A 14,925-nucleotide genomic window follows, 5' to 3' on the forward strand; every position below is an offset into this window, starting at 1 on the left:
CACGTGAAGAGAGAGTGGGACAGTGTTGGATGGAAGCGGATCTCTGGCTCCCCCACCCCTCATGGGAGTGAGACCTCTGGGAAGCAGCAAGTTAATCCTGTAATGTTGCCAAGGCAGAACTACCTCGGGGACCAGGGAGCCAAAAGAAGGTTGAGAGTGAGGGAAGGAGATGCCATTTATTTTGACATGGGTGTGGGGGAAAGTGTTAGAGAGAGGGAGAAGGCAAGGAGAAAGGGAAAGATTGCGGACTGTAAACTCCTTGAGGGTAGGGATCGTGTCTACCAATTCTGTTGTACTTTCTCAAGCGCTTAGTACAGTGCTCTGCACACAGGAAGCGCCCAGAAAATACCACTGCTTGATTGAATGAAATGCAGCTCAAACTAAATCCTAGGATTTAGATACTAAAGACAGCCCACAGCACCTTTCACTTCTCCCCGCCCTCCGCACCTTTCTCCAGGTCTCATTCCCATCCTTATGTTCCTCCCTTCCCCCCACATTAAATTTTGGAATTTCCCAGGAGGCCACGTGGCGGTCCCCAAGGTGCCAGGGTCTCAGGCCTTGAGTCCTAAGTCAGCCACCTCTGGGAGCGGAGGTCTCTGCCAGAGTGCCGAGATGTCCCTGGTGCAGGCCACATCTGCTCAAGGTCCTTTGATGGTCCCGGGTTGGGTGAGGCGGGCAGAGGCGTAGGCGGAAGCCCCCAGGCAGGCAGCAGGCTCGCAGAAACCGGGGAGGCCCGCGGGGCCGGGGAGGCCGGGGCGTCCTGCCTCCCCAGGGGCTCCTGGGGAGCCTCGTTCTCCATCTTTGCCGTTGATGGCCTGGCCAGGTCTTCCAGGGAGCCCTGGATGATGGGATGGGGGTGGAGAGAAAAAACACGGAGGATCTCACTGACCCTTCCTCTCCCTTCTCCTCAAGGAGAGTCCAAAATCAGAGTCCAAATTAGATCAGACCTAATTAACTTGTAACTACTCCAGCGCTTAGAACAGTGTTTGACACATAGTAAGCACTTAACGAGTACCATAAACAGAAACAAAAACAAACAAATGGATGTCCCCATTGTCCAGAGAAGGAAAACTGAGCTCAACAAAAGGGCTGGGTGAACGGGAAGATCCTAGAATTCTGTTTCCCCTGAGAAGCTTCCTGATCCTAGGCAACCCTAGGAGGGTCCCGATACACAGTCTCAGAAAGAAAGCACAGGGGGAGTTCTGGGGTGAGCTCTGAGATCTTCTGACCAGAAAGAGGCAGAGTCTCTGGTGTCCTCCAGTAGTGAAAAGGTGACAGGCAGACCTCCCATCATAATGACTGTGATTTGGGGCAAGCGCTTACTACACGCTAAGTGCTGGGATAAATATAGTCAGATCTGGAGAAGGAGGATCCAACTCGGGACTTCCAACCCCATCAGGGGAGGCTTCTCCCCGATCTGCCCACTGAGGCCTCAAATCTGATCATTCCAGAAGCCTCAGAGGTTGTGGAATCTTACCTGGAATGCCCGGTGGGCCCGGCAAGCCTTGGTGTCCACGTCCCACCTCTCCACGGTCTCCCTTCTCCCCACGTTTTCCTACAAGAAGCAGAGGAGAAGCACTAAGCCCAGCTGTCAGGCAGGACTTCCACCAAGCACAGACAAAGCAACAAAAGGAGACTCGGCAAGGGGGACGAGAGGAAGATGATGGGGACCCTCTCTTGAGACCCTGAGGATAGACAGTGGCCCAGAGGTCATGAGGTCACCCAGTCTCCCAGTGAGGAAAAAAGGCCCAGAGTGGGCAAGAAATTATCTCCAGGTTACACGCTGTCAGAGACAGGATTGCGTTTGGAACTCTAAGCTCTGGAGTCACTTCCTGGTCCTGATCCTTGGGACTTCCCTGGAGAGCATGGGAGCTGGTAGGACTGGGGTCTTGTGGGTCCAGGATGGAGTGTGAGGCAGAGAGGGTACAGGGAGAGAGGGGGTGATGTTGAGGGACTGGAGAGGATCCAGCTGCAAAGGATGGAAACCAGATTCTTTGAGGAAAAATTAAAGTAATTGGGGTTGATTTTCTGGGAGAGAGAAGGCTGAGGAGGTGGGAGAGGTCTAATAGCCTTCAGCCTTTAAGTCTTTGAAGGATTTTAATGAGATGAACACAACCCACTCTTTTGCCCACAGAAAAGCGACCAAGAAGAAATGGACTGAAATCACAATAAAAGAATCCTCAGGTGAGTAGATAAACTGGAACAGGCACTGTGATCTTTATAGAATCATCCCAGAGGGTTGAGGAATTGACAAGGAGAGGGGGACTGGATCAGATGACCACCATAATTCTCTAATTGAGGCCTGGTAGGGGGACCTGGGATCTGGTGACCTGAACAAACCAGCCTTCTCTGATTGCACTTGGGAATGGGAATGGACTTGAGAATGGGAGCGGAAGAGTGGTGTTTAAAAGGGGGAGGGTTGAAAAGGGAACAGAAAGAAAAGGGACAGACAGACAGCATCAAAGTTTCCTTAATCAATCAAAGGCATTTATTGAGCACTTCCTGTGTCCAGAGAACTTTAGTAAATACTTTCCTCTCCCTTGGGAGGAAGAAACCCTACTTACCTTTGGGTCCAGTATTCCCAATCTGCCCAACGGCACCAATGATGCCTGGAATGCCCCGGGGGCCAGGGTGCCCATGGGGGCCTTGCTTGCCAGGATATCCAGGGGGGCCAGGTGGTCCAGGGGGGCCCACCACCCCTGCTCCACCCAGGGCTGCTCTCTTGGCACTGACGGCCACCTCTGCCAGTTGCTCTGGAAAGCAGAAGAGCAGAGGGGGTCAGTGGGATGGTCAGCAGAGAATTGATCAACCAATCGATTGTCTTCATTGAGCACCTACTCTGTGCAGAACACCTGGAGGTGTACAATAGGGTTAGCAGACATGATCCCTGCCCTTAATGAGCTTGCAACCTACTCTGTGCAGAGCACTGTACTAAGCACTTCGGAGAGTACTAGAGAGTTAGTAAGAAGTTATCTCTGCCCTCAAGAAGCTTGCAATCTAGTTGGGGGAAAACAGACATTGAAGTAATTTATCCTTGAAAAAAGGAAAAGTGGATCTGCCTATGAGTTAGGGTTTAAGTAATAAGAACCAAGTGGAAAGAGGCCAGACCTGCAAGTCAGAGGACCTGGGTTTTAATCCCAGCTCTGCCACTTGCCTGATGTGGGAACTTGGGCAAGTTACTTAACTCATCTGGACCTCAGTTTCCTCATATAATGGAGATTGTATACATGTTCTCTCTTCTAATTCGATGTGAGCTCCACGTAAGCTGGGGTGCAATCTGATTAACTTGTATCTACCCCATGCTTTGAACAGTGATTGAAACATAGTAAGTGTTTAACAAATACTATTTTTTAAAAAAAGAAATAGGCTAAGTGGAGTGTATAAATCTGTGTGAAAGGGCTACGAGTGGTCGGGAGCACACGTGTTCAGCTGGAGTAGAAGTATGGAGGTTGTATTAGGGCCGGGGGGTGGAGGAGGGAAATAAACTGGGGAGATCTGTCCATTTGTTCATTGGGCCCCTGGGGTCAAGGACCCTGCTGACATAAGCAGGGGAATTCTGGGAAAAGCTCTGGAGTTGTAACCAGTGGAGAAACCAGTCTGAGAGGTATAGGCCCTTGCACCATGCTCCTTCAGGGAGTCCTCCGAAGAGTTTGTTCCCTCAGGTCAGGCTCCCAGCGGGGTGGTGGGACCCGGGGTCCCACGGGAGGATTGGCCCCATTCTGGCCCTGCACTCACCCTGCAGCATCTTCAGCACCACGTCCACGATGTGCTGGTCCCCAGCATCCCTGCCCTGCAAGTCAATGGGGAGGGGGTGCTCAGAAAGGAACCCAACCCAATCTGCCCAACCCCTCACCCTGGAGCAACACCTACCCGACCCCTGATGCCTCAAGCATCATCCAGAACATGTGGGCACCAGCCCAATGAGACTGAAAATCCCGCCAGCATCAGAGACCCCCCGCTCATGCCTGAGAACTGGCACCTGTGCCATGCCTCCAAATGCCAAGTCCAAAAGGACTCGAGTCTGGCCGGGCTCAGAACCCCCACCTCCCACCCCTCACTGCTGCTGGCTTGACTTGATCGGGCCCCAGAACTGCCGTTCTCTTGGCTCTGGCCTATAACCAAGAGGAAAACTCTTGTCTCGGTCTCTTCCCAGCTGTAGCTTCTTGCTCCAGGGGTGCTGCGATACACTAGAAGACACCGTGGCCCAGGTCTCAAATTCATAGGATAGTCCAGTAAGGAAGGGCTTTTGAGGGCTCATTTTAGCCAACCCTCCGTCTTCGAGGTATGTCCTCAAAATAACAGACCGGTCGTAATAGTAGAAGTGGTATTTACTGAACATCCCCCGAGTGCAGTGTACTGAACTAAGTGCTTGCCAAAGAGGGAAACATCAGTGCTCACCGCGTCCTTGAACAACAAGGGGCTGATATTTAAACACCCCTCATATTCACTTTCTGCTGGGAAGGGCAACTATGTGTCTAACTTAAATCCTTCCTGCTGCAGTTCGAACCTTTGAGAGGTTCCCTTGGGCAAGCCGAGGAGCCGACGACGTGATGTGTCCCACTAGGATTTCCTCTTCCATCTCTAGACAGGGCTCAGACTCCCAGCCCCTGGATTTCACGTCCCTACCCCCGTTCTAAAGCTTCCCTAGTAGAAAGAGTCCGGGATAGGCCTGAAGAGATCCTGGTGACTCCCAAAGTCCCCAATAAGGGCTACTCACTGCCACGCCTTGTCGCCCAGGCATGCCCGGAACACCCCGGTTTCCATTCAGCCCTCGGGGACCTGGAGGTCCAGGGAACCCCTGTACACCAGGAGCCCCCGAGTCCCCCATGGGTCCGGTGTAGCCAGTCTCTCCCTGGATGCCTTGCTATGACAGGAAGCAGGAAGGAACAAAGGGAAACACATGAGGGGATTGGGTGAGAGAAAGCAGATCTCTCAGCTCAACCCAGTGAGAGGATAGAAGACCCCAACCCTCCATTTCTGGTCTCCTACCATCACCAGCTCCTCAGCCCCAAGCAGAGAGATGCTGTTCTCCGCCCAGAGTGGACCCAGAAACAGGTAGGGCATGGGCAGGGCAGAGCAGTAGAAAGAGGGAGTGGCATAAAGAAGAAGAGGAGAGAGGGCAAAGGGGAAAAGGGAGGGAAAGAGAGAGAGAGAAAAAAAAAGGGGGGATGTAACAGGTGAAAAAGGATGAGGCAAAGAAATAGTGAGAGGAGGCTAGGAGAGAATCAATCAGAAGTATCATTTGAGCACCTACAGTGTGAAGAGCACTGTAATAAATACTTAAAAATAAATAATCCATTCTTGCCCTCAAAGACCTTACAGTCTACTGGTGGAGACTCAGAAGGCAGGAAGAGAAAGGACTCAGAGATTCCCTCTTCTGAGGAAAACAGCCCCTACCCCCTCCCACTCCAAGACGCCTCTGCCCACCTGTCCCTTGGGGCCTGGTTCGCCGGACTCCCCCTGAGTGGAACGAAAGAAAAGAAAGTGATTGGAGGAGAATTACTTCAGATGGAAGCCCCTACCCACCACCCCATCAGCTCATACTTCTCCCACGTCTTCCATCCCAACCCGGCCAACCTACTTCTTTAAGGGTCTGGGACTGATGGCCCAGCCATCCTCCTCCCTAGACCCTCAGAAGTCATCTCTCCAGGAGAGGGAAACCTCCTGCTCTCAGGAGGTAAGCTTCCAACATGTTAGGGTTCCTGCTGCCCACCATGAATGGTTTACTCACTTTCTCGCCCTTCTGTCCTGGAAGCCCTTCTACCCCAGGGTCACCCTGTCGAGGAGGAAAACAGTCATGCCATGCGATGCCAATGGTGCCCACTTATCCAGGGCTCCTGAGTACCCCCAACATCTCACCTAATGTGCTGTCCAACTCCAACCCAAGAATTTTCCCAAACCACCTTGGATCCCTCTTTTTGCATCGCATCACCCATCCACCCTGAGTGCCACATCCCTGTCCTTCCAGATACTCACAATGCCACCTTTGGAGCCCGTCTTCCCAGGGAAGCCCTAGAACAAAAAGAGAACAGAGAACATGACCTGGTCTGGCATGCAGCAACCTTGCCTAACAGGATCCAACCCCCAGGCTCACTGTCAGCCTTGGAAATAGTCACTCGCCCACTCGATTAGCCAGGCATTCCCTGAAAGGCAGGTGGGCTGGTCAGTCTTGACCTGAATTGCAAGGCTACCTGATTCCAAGTCTCAGTGCACCCTACATCCAATATCATCTTCCATTCTCCAGGTCTCTCTCTCTAGGTGAGGAAATGGAGGCCCTGAGTGATTCCAAAGCCTGGCAGGGAGTCCTGGGGACTGAATCCAGGGATCTGTCTTTGGGAAACAAGCTCTTGGAGGGATGTACTGGACTTTCAGATTCCTTCCTCCCCCAGCCACCTTCCACCCTCTCCCCATCTTCCCTACTCCCATTACCTTGTCTCCTTTGACTCCCGGCAGGCCTTGAGGTCCTGGGATCCCAGGAGGTCCCTGCTCTCCCTTGGGGCCCTAAGGAGAAAGTTGACTGCATTAAAGAAACAAATTGGAAGCAGCAGGCAAAGACAGAACAGGCCTGATATCTGCATTTGTCCCACACTGGAACTGGGGGAAGCAGCTAAACTCCAGCAGGGCCCCTGAGGAAAGAGAACTCCATCTCTTCATAATAACAAATAATAATAATTAGGGTACTTGTTAAGCACTTACAAGGTCGCAGACACTGTACTAAGTGCTGCGGTGGATACACGCAAATCGGGTTGGACACAGTCCTGTCCCATGTGGGGCTCTCAGTCTCGAACCCCATTTGACAGATGAGGGAACAGAAGCCCAGGGAAGTGAAGGGACTTGCCCAAGGTCACACAGCAGACAAATGGCAGAGCCGGGCTTAGAGTCCGTGATCTTCAGGTAATCTCTCCCCTCACCAAGCATCTGAAATGGGACCTATTCATTTTCTCCCCTCCCTGTGGGGAAGGAGGTGACTGAGCTACATTAATACTATTTATTGAACACCTGCAGTACGCAATGCACTGTACTAAGTGATTGGAAAAGTAGAACAGAAGCCCAAAATACATTCTTTGTCCTCCAGGAGCCTCTACTCTCCCTATCAGGAAAATCAATCTACAGTGCTCTTTCCCCAGCTCCTCCCTTCCTGCCTCCCTCCCCCATGACCCAACCAGATGACCCTCAGCAAAGGGGCTGGGTAAAGGTTGATACTCACCGCTTTACCCTGCAGGCCTTGGGAACCCACGGACCCTCTCTCCCCCTGGTCACCCTGCCAAAAAGAGAGAAAGCAGAGGGTTGGAGTCTTCCCGCACCACTGGCAAAGTGGGGAGAGTTGGGATGACGGGCAAGCTGCCTCCTTTCCTTCCCAACTCTCACCATAGAGAGGCTCATAGAGGGAAAGCAGCCTGCCCAAAGTCACACAGCTGGGGCACAGCCCGTCCTCGAACCAGGGACCTCTGGAGAAGCAGAGTGAGCAGATCCGTTCTGGACTCTTACCTTCACCCCGGGCACGCCCTGTGGCCCTATTTCTCCTCGCGGGCCGGGCTCTCCCTAGAAACAGATGACAGACAGGTAGAGTTAGGGCTCGGCCTGCTGCATTGCTCCCTTCTGGCCCAGGGGCGACCTAAGGGCTCAAAGGCTGGAATCAATCAAGCAATCAAATCACTGGTATTTACTGAATGCTTACTGTGTGCACAGCCCTGTACTAGGCACTTGGGAGAGTACAATACAACGAGCTTACAGTCTAGACGGGGAGACAGGCGTTAATATAAATTACAGCTACGGACACGAGTGCTACGAGGCTGAAGATGGGGTGAATAACGAATGCTTAAAGGGTACAGATCCAAGTGCCCAGGAAACACAGAAGGGAGGGGGAGGAGCGGAAAAGAGGGCTTACTTAGGAAAGGCTAGGAGGGTGTGAGGAGTCGGGGAGTAATCGGAGAAACATCCTGACTTACCAATTTCCCAGGGGGTCCAGAGAATCCGGGGAGACCCCGCTGGCCTGGTTCACCCTGGGGGAGCAGAGGAAGGATAGAGTTGGTAATAGGCTCAGTCTCTTTCTTGGTTCCCCCCGGCACGGCCACCCCTTTTTTCCAGACCTCTCATGGTGGGGTCGGGGTGTGGCCAGACCTGGGGTCCTCTACGAATGCCTGGGATGCACAGCTGGCGTGGAGACCTCTTTAACTTTAGGATCTCCAATCCTAGCCTCCCTACCCATGACCCCAAACCCATTCCCCATACTCAAACTCTGCCAACATGTCCCAGAGATCCCCAGACTACTCCCTCACCTTGTCTCCTGGGCCCCCTTTGGTTCCAGGCTGCCCTGGCAGACCCTGAGGAAGGAAAACAAGGAGGTGGAAGAGAGGAGAAAGTGCAAAGGTCATATTCTTGAACTCCTGATACACCCACCAGCCCCCAACCTGGGCAACTCCCAGGTTCCCGATCGATGACCCATGGGTCCGGATAGGCAAGCCTGATCGAGGAACATGGACTAAACCTTTTTTTTTTAGAAAAATGATCTGGACAGTAGAGTGAAGTAAGGACTGGGGTGGGGAGAGGCAGGGAGGTCAGCGAGGAGGCTGATGCGGTGTTCAAAGTGGGAGCTTGGATCAACATGACAGCAGCTTGGATGGGGAGGAAAGGGCAGATTTTAGGAGTGTTGTGAAGGTAGTGTTGTGAGTGTTGTGACAGGATTTGGTGACAGATTGAAAATGTAGAAGACAGGAGGATGACACCACAGCAAGATATAGGGGGTCTTGTGGAGACCACTATGGTCAGGAACTGTTTGGCCTTAGCTCCCAGGACCCCAGGAGATTCCCAGTACTTACTGCAAGACCCCGATGTCCAGGATTCCCCGGTCTCCCAACTTGTCCGATGTTACCCTGTGGGAAGAACAGAAGATAACGCTGTTGTGAAAAAAGGGTTGGGGGGTGGGCACCCGGGCAGAGATGGGGAAGACTTCTGGGCCCCAGGGATGAAGCCTGCAAGCCACACGGCCCCCTGACCAACAGGCGGGGGTCCGGCCCAACCGAACAGGCAGGAAGAAGTCCCCAGCAGGGGCAATCCGAAGCTTCCGGGAACGCTCACCTTCACGCCAGGAATACCCGGTGTGCCGTCCTTGCCATCGATCCCAGGGAGGCCCTGGGTGGAGGAAAAAGAGGAGCAAGAATCCATGGTGTGACCAGAAGGCAGTGGATAAGGCAAAGTTTCCCAGCATACCCCCACCCACTCCTTTCAGTAGCAGTAGCAGTAATAGAATCGACTGACACATTCCCTGCCCCAAAAGAGCTTTCGGTCTAAAAGGGGAGAGAGCTGTCTGCCCTCAGCCCTCGTCTGTTCCTCCCTCTCCTAGCTCCCAGTCGTTGTCCAAATCATCTGGCCTCAGCTTCTTTGCCCCTCCTCCAAGGAACCCTCCCTGACTAAACTCACCCAGCTGTCAACCCAATCCGCCCCCACTCCTCCTTCTCAAAATGCTCTCAGCAACTTCATGGGGATAACTGGTTCTATGGTCTGTTTGTCTGCTTTGTTGCCCCTTTCAGACTGGGGACTCCCTAAGGGCAGGGGTCACACCTATCCTCTCACGTCCACCGCAGTGCTGCCCGCCTCCCCTACCTACTACGTCCGTGGGCTCAAGATAGACTTGAGGATTGATCGGCTGAGATGAGCTTCAGGTAGAGGCAGGCAAAGCCTCACAATCAATGGCATTTACTGAGCCCTTACTGTGTGAAGAGTACTGCACTAAGCAAGGGGCAAGGTTGGGCCCAGGGACTAGCCACCTAACCCGTCGAAGGGATGGGCAGCTGGACTGAAAGTCAGTGAACAGAAGCACCTTGCAAAACCTCCATCCTGGACTTCAGCCGAGAAGCCCTCCCACCTCCCAGGCACCCCCAGAGATACTCACATTCTCTCCCTTGGGGCCTACTCCTCCCTGGGGTCCTCGGATACCACGTCCACCCTGGGGTGGTCAAAACAAGGAGAACGGGGTCAGCAATTACATCTCCTCCTTCTCCCGCCCACCATCTAGGTGAGCTGAGAGCCTGTGACACCCGTCTCTCAGGAGGGAGTCCAGTCAGCACCCACAGTCACCCCACCACCACACCCATGGGACACAGCCCAGACTCATATACCATGGAGTTCTCCACACCAGGCAAACAGCGAGCATACTGGGTTGGGAGTTATGTATAAAGTACTGTACTGAACTGGGAAATTCCGAGATGGTGAGAAGGTCATCCTGCCCTGAGGCAGGGGAAGGGCCTAGTTGAATGCTCAAGTCCCATGCAGCTCAGAGCTTCTCTCTGAAAGTAACAGCCCGACCAGGAGTTGGACAGAGGCGTCTTAGTGATGTTTGAAGGCTGGGTCCCCTTGGGGAGGGGAAAGGAGTCTGATTCCATGAGGTTCGAGGAGGAGTCCCGGAAGGATCCATCTGTGGGTAAGACCCCGGGGTCTGGATGCAGGAGAGCGATTCCCTATCCAAGGATCCCTGGGCTCCAGGTCTCCTAGAAAGGCAGAGTCCAGGTCCAGGAGGCTGTGGACTAAACCTCACCCCCCTGGCTAGCGGAACCAATTCCCAGACCCTCAGGGTCTACGTCCCTCCAAGATAACAGAGCCCCGGTTCTCCCTCCCCCAAACTGGACCTGATGGGGAAGGCCCAGGCCGTCCACTTCTAACCCAACAGAAGGAAGCTAAGCCTCACCGGGGATCAAGGCTGGGCATCCATCAGCCCACAGCCAGTCCCTTTCCTGGTTCCCAGCCACAGGAGCCAACCTCCTGGAGGGTCGGGAATGCAGCTAGGGCTCCCTGGGGTCACTGCTATCCCCAGTACACTGGGAATGTGTCGTTGGCTTCCTCTGCCTGCATCCCCCCGCCCACTACTAAACCCTTAATCCTGTTAGCATGGTGGGTGATTTGATGGCATCTGGGTAAGCAGGGGTGGCAGCCACAAGGCGGTGGAGGGAAATTAGGCTGTGGGAAGGATCCACCCATTCCCAATTGTGCCCATTTTGATCATTGTAAGGGCAGGAGAGCCATCCCCTTCCTCTCCCGGGTTTCCAGGTGCAGAAGTTTGACCCTCTCGGTTCTTCCACCGTTTCTAGGCTGCATTCTCAGTCTTGCTCTGCCCTCACCTCCAGCAGGACCCAAGAGTGCCCAAGCAGGGGTAAAAAGAGCCAAGGGTGTTTTATGAAGCCAACCTGCCTGCCCCACCTCCACTCAAAGCTGTATCCTGCTTACTCTTCCTTCTAAAAGCCCCAGTGCTCAAAAATGAAAAGTCGACACCACAGCCTCTATTAGTGATCCATCAGAAGTGTGGGGGAGTGGGGGCCGGGGGGAGGGGGGATAACGGGGCATCACCTAGCTTGGAGGTCTCTGAATTCAGGAAAGATGGGTTAGATGTGGTCCTGTCCGGAGTCAGGGAGTAAAACAAGATGACCTTGTGAGTTCTTTTCCACATTAGGGATGGTAACTTGTGATCTCAAACTCACAACTTGGGTCCGATATAAGGCTTGTGGGGTTATCTATACAAGTGCACAAACATACGAACATCTCTAAGCCCACACACATATCCACATTCATTCAAAAATGCATCCATGCATAGCACCTCCTGTACATACCCACACATAATACACACACACAAACAGCCACACACACAAGGACTGCCTGCCACCTTCGTTCCTCCTAACATCTCTTCCTCCTGACCCCTCAGAGCTGGCCCAAGTCAGGTCCAGGGGAACACAGAAGTTCAGGAAACAGAGAGTAGACTTACCACATCTCCCTTCTCCCCAGCTCTTCCTGGAGGCCCTTTGGGACCTTCCTCACCCTGCAAGAAAAGGACAGTGAAGGACAAAGGCAGAAAATCTACAGCAAGACTCCCCAGAAATGCTTCCCTTGCACCTCAGGAGAGGAGATGGGTGCAGCTGGAGACCTCTTGAATATGGGGAAGGGAGGGGTCAGTCACCAGGTTGTAAACCTCACTTCTTTGTCCAGCCCAGCTCCCTCTCCTGCCACCTGCAGAGTTCCGTGACATGACACCAGACATCGTTAGGGAGTCCACTTCTCCAGAAATGTTTAAGAAAGCAGGAGGTGGCTGGGTGGGCTCGAGCATTGTCCTGCCGGAGGCAGAGGGCTGGATGAGATGACTACCCCAGGGCCCTTCCAGCCTGAGCCAATGGGGTCAGCACCCTGCAGAGGAGCTCCAGGCCCGCTGGGACGGATTCCTCCCTCTGGTCAGAGGATGGACACAGCACAGCCCAACGGGGTCTCTGAATCCCACAGTTGATTCCTCCTGGCTCTTCGTCCTACGAAGGGGCCAGCCCAGGAAGAGAGACGCCAATGACAAGATTGAACCAGAGAAAAGGAGCAAGGAACTCACTGGCCTTCCGGCAATCCCGATGGATCCAATCATTCCCTTGTAGCCATGGGGACCCTGCTCGGAAGAAGAGGGAAGAGGATTATCAGGATCCTGTCTCCACAAATCCTCACCAGCAATGGGCCCCAGCCCCCTCCACCAGTTAAAGCCAGGCCCAATCCCTGGATCCCCAGCTAGGAAATGGAACCTGGGTCACAGCTGAGCCCAAGACTTCTCAAGTATGCCCACATTCCCACGCTCTCACAAACTACCAGGATCTCCCACTGCCCCAACTACTGAAAGGCAAACAAGGAGGGGAAATGAAGGGACAATGGAAGAGGAGGTGATACTAGGGAGTGGCAGTCAGAGGAGCACAGACAAGAGCCAAATGGCTGCTGCTACTCAGCTACTTTGGATTCAAAGCTCCACAGCTCCAGCCTCTGGAACCCTCCTAACTCTCCAGAGGAGCCTCAAATCCCAGGGAAAAAAAACACTGAACTAGAGTTTCAAGGATGGATTGCTTGCTGGAGAGAATAGCAGGGTAATTGGTGTGTGCATCTGGTGGAGGCGGGGTGGGGTGGGGGGAGGGACGATGAAGAGTGGACAAGAATGAACCCAGAACTAGGTGGCCCCCAAACTCACCGTCTCTCCTTTCTGTCCCGCCTCACCCGGGTACCCCCGGATACCCTGGGGACCCTGTTAAAGCACAAAAAATGACACAGGATTAGCTGGATACCAATCAGAGCACAGGTTGTCCCCCCTGAGGGACCCTTCAGTAGGGTGCCTCTGGAGGTGGGCCTCAGGGACCCTTCAAAGGGCCCTGGGACCATAAGTAATCTAAACTAGCACTGTCAGTTGCCTTGTAACCTTACTCTTAAAATTTCATTCTTTAGTGGGAAAAAACCCCTCATAGTCCAACTGAATATTCCAGTTTGCAGATCTGTGTTAAAAGCCAAACAATGCTCTTGAGCTAAGCAGAAGCCGATTGGTCCCAGCAAAATAATAATAATATTTATTAAGGGCTAACTATGTGCCAGGCACTGTTCTCAGTGCTGGGTAGATAGAAGATAATTGGGTTGGACATGCAGTTGGCTAAGTCAGCTGTCACTGAATGTAAAATCTCTCTCTCCTCCTTGTGCCCCAGCTATGATCCTCACACTCCAGGACCACCCTCCCTCCAGGAGAGGTTCCCCTTTTTTATATGACAGGGGCGATCAGGGTCTGGGGAGCCTTAAGGTGGTGAAAGTAGCGGTGAAGAGGAAATGGGTCACTCACATATAGCCATCCATTTAGCAAGTTGGATAAATAGGGACTGAACTCGCCTCCCCGCTGCTAGGAAGAAAGGGCATGGCTGGAGAGGAGGTGTCACACCCAAGGGGGCGGGTGCCAACCTCAGGGCCACTGAATAAATGCCCTAATGTGGGGGAAAGAGATTCGGGCTTTGGAGGGGGAAAAAAACACAGAAATTCATGTCAGTACCACCTCCCTTCCCATGTTGAGCATAGCACTTTCCACCTGAGCAACGCAGAATAGCACTTGAGGGCCCATCAGGGTCTTGCCATCTGTGTGAACATGCTGAGGCCCCACCAGGGTGAGGGCAAGCTCGATGCCTTTGTCACTGGCACCCTCCAAGCAACTTCAGCCCACCCCACTGTCTGGCTCCCAGAATGTTGAGCTCTGAGTCGCACCGGTTCCGGGTTCTCTTGCCCAGTGGCGGTGCCAATCATCAACAGTGTCAGTAACCATCAATAACTCTGACCACCCAAAGGAGCACCTCCGATTCTGTCTGTTGCCCCCGGAGCCGGTTCCCAGGTTGCAGTGCCAGCTCCCCGCCTGGAACAACTGTATCTTTCTCCACCCACCCCCGGAGACTCTGAAATAATTGTTCTTTCCACTTTCATCTCAACACAAAACTGAGGGTATGTGTGTGTGTATATATAAAAACACATATATATATATATGTATATGTATATTTAGAGAGAGAGCAAGAGAGAGAGATGTGGATATAGATAAAAACCACCTTTGGGCCACATATTCTAAACTTCTTTTATAAAGTTATCTCATTTAACCTCAGAGGGCTCTGGGAGGCACAGGAGAGGGGCTGGAATTCATTTCTCCATTTTGCAAATGAGGAAACTGAAGCCCAGAGAGGTACAGTGGCTTGTTCACAGTAACACAGCCCCCATGATGATTGACTAGGGAAACCAGTAGCCCTCCCAGTATACACATACTCACTGTGTATGTGTGTGTGTCCCCTCAACAAGCTGGGGGATACAGCAAAGAGTAGACCCTAGGAAGTCCAGTCTCTGGTAAGGGGAGCATTAGGCTTTTGGGGACCCCACCAGGCTGTTAAGAGCTGCCCTAGAAGGAGATGCAAAGCAGAAAAACACCAAAGAGAAATAAATACATTACTGGAGGGCCAGGGATGCCTTGTTCTCCAGAGGGGCCAACATCTCCTTTAGGACCCTGAAGGGAAGCAAAAGAATAAAACATTAACATGCGAGTCCAGAGATACCCACAATAGCAATCCACCTTGACTTAATATTGTGCCCTTACTTCTCAAATTTTGGAAACAGCTGTTTCATTTATCT

The 14,925-nt window shown here is 52.8% G+C and overlaps 1 protein-coding gene across 1 annotated transcript in view; it reads right to left on the minus strand.

Annotated features, from left to right (window-relative positions):
• Window positions 1–320: 320 nt before the first annotated feature.
• COL9A2 (collagen type IX alpha 2 chain) overlaps window positions 321–14,925 on the minus strand; it is a 29,785-nt gene continuing 15,180 nt past the window's right edge. The window contains exons 16-35 of the mRNA XM_039914269.1: window positions 14,747–14,800; window positions 12,977–13,030; window positions 12,359–12,412; window positions 11,753–11,806; window positions 9,893–9,946; window positions 9,079–9,132; window positions 8,820–8,873; window positions 8,280–8,324; window positions 7,950–8,003; window positions 7,489–7,542; window positions 7,208–7,261; window positions 6,430–6,501; window positions 5,977–6,012; window positions 5,732–5,776; window positions 5,428–5,460; window positions 4,718–4,864; window positions 3,736–3,790; window positions 2,565–2,753; window positions 1,478–1,555; window positions 321–838 (exon numbers count right to left, since the gene is read on the minus strand). Of these exons, the coding sequence (XP_039770203.1) occupies window positions 639–838; window positions 1,478–1,555; window positions 2,565–2,753; window positions 3,736–3,790; window positions 4,718–4,864; window positions 5,428–5,460; window positions 5,732–5,776; window positions 5,977–6,012; window positions 6,430–6,501; window positions 7,208–7,261; window positions 7,489–7,542; window positions 7,950–8,003; window positions 8,280–8,324; window positions 8,820–8,873; window positions 9,079–9,132; window positions 9,893–9,946; window positions 11,753–11,806; window positions 12,359–12,412; window positions 12,977–13,030; window positions 14,747–14,800 (1,440 nt within the window). The 3' untranslated portion in view covers window positions 321–638. The remainder of the gene's footprint in view (window positions 839–1,477; window positions 1,556–2,564; window positions 2,754–3,735; window positions 3,791–4,717; window positions 4,865–5,427; window positions 5,461–5,731; window positions 5,777–5,976; window positions 6,013–6,429; window positions 6,502–7,207; window positions 7,262–7,488; window positions 7,543–7,949; window positions 8,004–8,279; window positions 8,325–8,819; window positions 8,874–9,078; window positions 9,133–9,892; window positions 9,947–11,752; window positions 11,807–12,358; window positions 12,413–12,976; window positions 13,031–14,746; window positions 14,801–14,925) is intronic.

Source organism: Ornithorhynchus anatinus, chromosome 16 (genome assembly GCF_004115215.2).
Source record: "Ornithorhynchus anatinus isolate Pmale09 chromosome 16, mOrnAna1.pri.v4, whole genome shotgun sequence".
NCBI classification, from domain to species: Eukaryota; Metazoa; Chordata; class Mammalia; order Monotremata; family Ornithorhynchidae; genus Ornithorhynchus; species Ornithorhynchus anatinus.